Source organism: Salmo salar, chromosome ssa06, assembly GCF_905237065.1.
Source record: "Salmo salar chromosome ssa06, Ssal_v3.1, whole genome shotgun sequence".
Taxonomy (NCBI): domain Eukaryota; kingdom Metazoa; phylum Chordata; class Actinopteri; order Salmoniformes; family Salmonidae; genus Salmo; species Salmo salar.
The window spans coordinates 10,933,275-10,940,000 of record NC_059447.1 but is presented as its reverse complement, the minus strand read 5'-3'; the positions used below and the strand labels follow the sequence as shown (position 1 = coordinate 10,940,000).

The 6,726-nt window shown below is 46.4% G+C and overlaps 1 protein-coding gene across 1 annotated transcript in view; it reads left to right on the top strand.

The window, feature by feature from the left end:
- LOC106594110 (protein sidekick-2) overlaps nt 1-6,726 on the top strand; it is a 416,824-nt gene that overhangs the window by 300,636 nt on the left and 109,462 nt on the right. Inside the window, exons 13-14 of the mRNA XM_045719726.1 lie at nt 901-1,077; nt 1,738-1,874. Of these exons, the coding sequence (XP_045575682.1) occupies nt 901-1,077; nt 1,738-1,874 (314 nt within the window). The remainder of the gene's footprint in view (nt 1-900; nt 1,078-1,737; nt 1,875-6,726) is intronic.

The following is a 6,726-nucleotide window of genomic DNA, read 5'->3' as shown; positions in this document are numbered from 1 at the left end:
AAATCAAAGAGGTTGATCAGTTGAATCAGGGGGGGCAGTAGTGGAATAAATCAAAGAGGTTGATCAGTTGAATTGGGGGGGCAGTAGTGGAATAAATCAAAGAGGTTGATCAGTTGAATCAGGGGGGGCAGTAGTGGAATAAATCAAAGAGGTTGATCAGTTGAATTGGGGGGGGCAGTAGTGGAATAAATCAAAGAGGTTGATCAGTTGAATCAGGGGGGCAGTAGTGGAATAAATCAAAGAGGTTGATCAGTTGAATTGGGGGGGCAGTAGTGGAATAAATCAAAGAGATTGATCATTTGAATCAGGGGGGGCAGTAGTGGAATAAATCAAAGAGGTTGATCAGTTGAATCAGGGGGGCAGTAGTGGAATAAATCAAAGAGGTTGATCAGTTGAATCAGGGGGGGGCAGTAGTGGAATAAATCAAAGAGGTTGATCAGTTGAAGTTAATGGAGGAAATGAGAAGTTTGGTGTGAGCAGACAGTGACACACACACACACACACACACACAGTCTGAGTATCTGGATCAGTATGAGCAGAGCGTCTGTGTGTTTCAGAGAGAATTCATTAAGCACTTTTTACATCAACAGCCGTTTTTACATCAACAGTCTCAAAGTGCTCTACGGTAACCATGTGTCTGTGTGTGTGTTGGTGTGTGTGTGTGTGTGTGTTGGTGTGTGTGTGTTGGTGTGTGCGTGTGTGTGTGTTGGTATGTGTGTGTGTTGGTGTGTGTGTGGGTTGGTGTGTGTGTGTGTGTTGGTGCGTGTGTGTTGGTGCGTGTGTGTTGGTGTGTGTGTGTGTGTGTTGGTGCGTGTGTGTGTGTTGGTATGTGTGTGTGTGTTGGTGTGTGTGTTGGTGTGTGTGTGTGTTGGTGTGTGTGTGTGTTGTCCTCTTCTCCAGGTATGTTTGGGAGAAGAGTGGTTCAGTGGTGGATGTGAGCACCTCTCCCAGGCTCCGTCTGGACCCTGACGGGACCCTGCACCTCTCCCAGACCTGGTCAGGTGACATCGGAACATACACCTGTAGAGTCACCTCTGTAGGGGGCAACGACTCACGCAGCGCTCACCTCAGAGTCAGGTTAACCTCACATCTTGTTAAGATCTCTCTCTTGGTCAGTCACTCTGTCTGACGTTGTGTGTCCATCTCTTTCTCCCATCATGCAGTATTATCCATTCACTCTTCATGTCCCTCTCCCTCTCTTCCCCATCTCTGTGTCTCTCCTGCAACTGAATACTGTTCTACATTCACTCTCTCTCTCTCTCTCTCTCTCTCTCTCTCTCTCTCTCTCTCTCTCTCTCTCTCTCTCTCTCTCTCTCTCTCTCTCTCTCTCTCTCTCTCTATCTATCTCCTCTCCCTTTGACTCTCTGGCAGTGTGCTGTTGTCTCCTCCACAGCTACTCTACAGCTTTACCATATTCCCCTCACCTCTCATCTCCTCCCTCCATCATCAACTCCTCTCTGCAGTCTGCTGTTTTTACTATTAACTACCACGTTCAGTGGATATTTATGATATTAACATTCTGTCTTTGTCTCTCTCATTCTCTCTCATTTTCTCTGGACCGTGCTCTGTCTGTTTCTGTCTCTCCTTCACACACACACACACACACACACACACACACACACACACACACACACACACACACACACACACACACACACACACACACACACACACACACACACACACACACACACACACACACACACACCTCCCCCCTCATCCCCCCACCCTGTACAGGCAGCTTCCCCATGCTCCAGAGATCCCTGGTGCAGCTCTGAGCCAGGTAGAGAAGAGGGCCATCAATCTGACCTGGGCTCAGGCCTTCGATGGGAACAGCCCCCTGATCCGATACATCCTGGAGGTCTCAGAGAACAGTGAGTGGACTTGTAGAGAATACTACAGCTGGAATACTGAATACTAAACATTTTGAACAGAATACTGCAGCTGGAATACTGACTACTAAACCCTATGAACAGAATACTACAGCTGGAATACTGAATACTAAACTCTATGAACAGAATACTGCAGCTGGAATACTGAATACTAAACACTATGAACAGAATACTACAGCTGGAATACTGAATACTAAACACTGTGAACAGAATACTACATCTGGAATACTGAATACTAAACACTATGAACAGAATACTACAGCTGGAATACTGAATACTAAACACTGTGAACAGAATACTACATCTGGAATACTGAATACTAAACACTATGAACAGAATACTACAGCAGGAAAACGGAATACTAAACACTATGAACAGAATACTACAGCAGAAATACTACACTATGAACAGAATACTACAGCAGGAATACTGAATACTAAAAACTGTGAACAGAATACTACAGCAGGAATACTAAACACTATGAACAGAATACTACAGCAGAACTACTGAATACTAAACACTATGAACAGAATACTACAGCTGGAATACTAAACACTAAACACTATGAACAGAATACTACAGCAGGAAAACTGAATACTAAACACTATGAACAGAATACTACAGCTGGAATACTAAACACTATGAACATAATACTACAGCAGGAATACTGAATACTAAAAACTGTGAACAGAATACTACAGCAGGAATACTAAACACTATGAACAGAATACTACAGCAGGAATACTGAATACTAAACACTATGAACAGAATAATACAGCAGGAATACTAAACACTATGAACAGAATTCTACAGCTGGAATACGGAACACTAAACACTATGAACAGAATACTACAGCTGGAATACTGAACACTAAACACTATGAACAGAATACTACAGCAGGAATTTTTCTCACATTTTCCAATCCATGAGGGTTTCCCAGACGTTGCAAGTCCTCCCATTCAGCTTTCCAGCGGTAGTAATCCCTCATATTACCAGCAAACATGGGCAAGTGTGCACGTTCTAGGCTGATCTGGGGCCTGTAGTTGTAAGTCCCAACTGGCTCCTCCTGCTCCACAAATTTCACTTTTCCCAGTTTCTCTTCGTCGTCGGATTGAGAACCGCCTTTCCATGCCCACTCATCCCACAGTTTTTCACGCCTTTTCTTCAACTTCCGGATCTGGTCCTTTGTTGCCTTGGACCGAGGGATCAAATCTTTCCACTCATCCAATCCTCGTTCGAAGTTGTAGACCTCCCATTCCAGGTTCCTATGAATCAATTCACATTCCCTCCTGGTCATATGGTGGTGATCGGTGTCCTCGGCCTGGTCCATGGCTGATCCAGCCTCTTCAGTGAGGGTGGTAATTTCCGCCTCAGCGAACCTTGTCCAGAAGCTGATCAGGATGATTTGTTCAGTTTCATCAAACTTACAGTCACATTCTGCTGTTTTTCCGTCAATGTTTTCCGCCTTCTTTTTGGCTTCATCATCGTCCACTTCTCTCAGGGCCGTGGCATACTCAAACCCTGCATCTCTGACTCTGGAGTGATCCACTTTAATGTTCCTCCACTCACTTCTCATTTCACTTTCCCCCAGTGCACTAGCTCTGGAGGTGAGGTAATTGGCTCTTCTAGTGAACGCAGTCTGGGCTGCTGACCGCAACTGTTTTAGCCTCTCCAGCTCCTCCTCTGATGCTGCCATCTTGCCAACTTTTCTAGCGTTTAACTCAAGCTCAAGTGTTTTCTGCCAACTGGGTTTAAAGTAGTCCTTTAACTGTAGACTCTATCCTCTTCTTGGCTTTCACTCATTAATGATTTGCCTAGTAAGTCAACAGATGAGCAGACAGCTTTATGGGTGGACTGTTTGCTTATCAGAAGTTAGTCTCGTGACGAATGTTCTAGGCCTTGCATTATCCATGTAAAGGAGAACCGTTGGTTTATGACTACAGGCCCCAGATCAGCCTAGAACGTGCACGCTTGCCCATGTTTGCTGGTAATATGAGGGATTACTACCGCTGGAAAGCTGAATGGGAGGACTTGCAACGTCTGGGAAACTCTCATGGATTGGAAAATGTGAGAAAATTCCATCTCTTGGGAAGCCTAGATGAAAAAGTCAAGAGGGACCTCGTATTGTCCAGCTGTGGATCCGCCAACGACGTGTTCAGGCTCCTGGACAACAAGTACAGAAATAAGCCAAAAATAGTGCTGCTGATTGCACAAGAAGTGCAAGGACTTTGCCCCATCAAAGGAAACCATCCGAGGAAGACAATCGAACTGATTCAAGCCATGGAGAGAGCTCTTCGTGACCTACAAGTCTTAGGGGAGGAAGATGCTGTGAAGAACCGAGTGGTTGTGCAGTCGATTGAAAGTAAGCTTCCTGACTCCCTGAAAGAAAAGTGGTTAACACACAAAAATGACCCTGGAAGCGGGTTTTCACCACGCAACCACTATGACTGTCTACTGCAATACTTGAAGAAGCAGGAGGACATTCTCGAGGAGCTAGACCAGCTACAGCCTAGCCCGGCGGACAATACTGAGAGGTCGAGCGAAAAGAAAAAAGAAAGGAGGGCATTCACCAGAGCCACATCAGGAAACACCCTAAAGGGCGCTCAACCAAGCTCATGCATCACATGTGGAGACAACGAGCACAGAGGTAGGCTATTTGCCTGCAAGGTCTTCAAGAAGCTTAATCTGACAGGCAAGAAGGCTCAGCTTAGGAGAGCAGGAGCATGCTTTAAGTGCTTGCGCCTTCATGGTGACGATGGCGGCTGCACACAAAAGTATCTATGCTCAAAGGATGACTGTCAGAAAGAGGGCTCTTCAGACCACAATTACTTGCTCTGTCCAAAGTCACAGATCAAGAAGAAAGAGGAAAAGAGCGGAGAGCAGAGCGACGCAAAATTGGGGAAAAGGGGGCTTGGACTAACCAACAAACAGGAGGAGCTCCTTGCCAAACTTTCTCCAGAGCTGCGAGCAGAGTTCAAAGAAGCCTTTTCAAATAAGATCACGACAAAAGTGTGTGCTAGCATTGGTTGTGAGCCAAAAGAGTGCCCTGTCATAATGATGCTGTTGGATGTGACGACAAACTCTGGCCAGCTAGTCGGTACGTTGATTGATCTCGCTTCAGATACTAATTATATCTCTAATAAAGCAGCAGAGCGTCTCAACATTAACAGAACATTAAGTTGATTGTCCAAGGTGTTGGAGGGATGGAGAAAACCATTACTACCATGAAGTATACCCTGAGGCTGAGAGTAAAAACTCCCAGAGGTACAATAGCAGAGCACAAACTCCTCTGTTACGGCTTGGAAGATGTTGCGAAAGTGAACCAAGCTGTCACGCCACAGCAACTGCAGAAGTTCTTTCCAAATGTTCAACTCAAGGACTTGGTCCGGCCCGAAAAGATCAACCTGTTGATTAGCCACAGGGAGGGTCGCCTGGTCCCACAGCCAGTCAGAGTAGTTGGAGACCTCGTCCTCTGGGATGGTCCCCTTGGGAAGACTGTTGGTGGAACGCATCCTGACCTCTTTGAAGTGATAGACCTAGCAGTGCACAGGTCTGAAACACATTTCGCTAGGTCAATGAGAACAGCTTCAAGGGCGTACAAAGAGATTCTCGTGAAGACGGGAGGACCCAGTGAAGTTTCGGTGGAAGAAGACGACGCAATCCTCCGAAACACTGCAACTACCAACAAATAAGTTTTTGAATGGTTCAAGTGGGTCAGTATTGGCGCCGCCTGTGATCCTCAGTGTGGTGGCTGCAGATGCGATAGGTGCCTCCCTGGAGGCAAGGAAATGACCCTAGGAGAGGAAAGAGACTTGGAGAAAATAAAGGAATGTCTGACCTACGTGCAAGCTGACAAGCACAGCGAATCCCCTCACTGGGACACAGCCTACCCGTGGAAAGGAGACCCCACAACGCTGCCTGACAATCGATGTGCAGTGGAAGCGACCTTTTTAAATCACTGAGAAACGACTGGAGAGGGAGCCAGAATGGAAGGCTGCGTACAGAGAGCAAATCCACGATATGGTCTCAAGAGGGGCTGCCGTTAAAGTCACCCAGGAGGAAATCGATAGCTGGAAGGGACCTAAGTGGTATATCAGTCATTTAGTTGCTCCTAATCCTCACTCAGCCACTACCCCTGTAAGAATTGTCTGGAACAGTAGCCAAGAATTCATGGGAATAAGTTTAAATTATCTACTGTACAAGGGTCCTCATGTCCTAAATCAGATAAGGGGCATGCTTCTGAGATTCAGGACTGGGTTGTACGCCGCCCTGGGCGATGTGAAAAAAATGTACAACTCTGTCTGGCTAGAAGACAAAGAAGTACACCTCCATCGATTCCTCTGGAGAGACAATCCTGAGGAGGTGATCGAAGTCTTTGCTGTCGTCAGGGTCAACATTGGCGATAAACCTGCTGGTTGTATCGCCCAGGTGGCAATGAGAGAAACAGCCAACCTGCCCCAGTTTGCAGCCATGGTTGAGGAGCGCAGAGTTGTGGTAGAAGATAGTTATGTGGATGACATCTTGACGTCCCACAATGACTTGCAGATACTGGAGAAAATCACCAAAGGAGTGGAAAAGATCTTAAAGGCTGGAGGCTTCTCCCTTAAGCCATGGGTCTTATCAGGCCAAAGTGGGAGGTCCGCAACCACAACTGATGCCAGTATCAGTAAGACAACTGTGAGTGTGCCCAAAACGCTGGTGTTACCCAACCAGATGCGGAACGAAGAGAGCAAAGCACTTGGAGTCGGCTATGAACCAGAGACCGACAAACTTCGTGTGATGACCTCTGTAAATTTCTCAAAGAAGAGAGGAAAGATGAGAACAGGAGTCGATT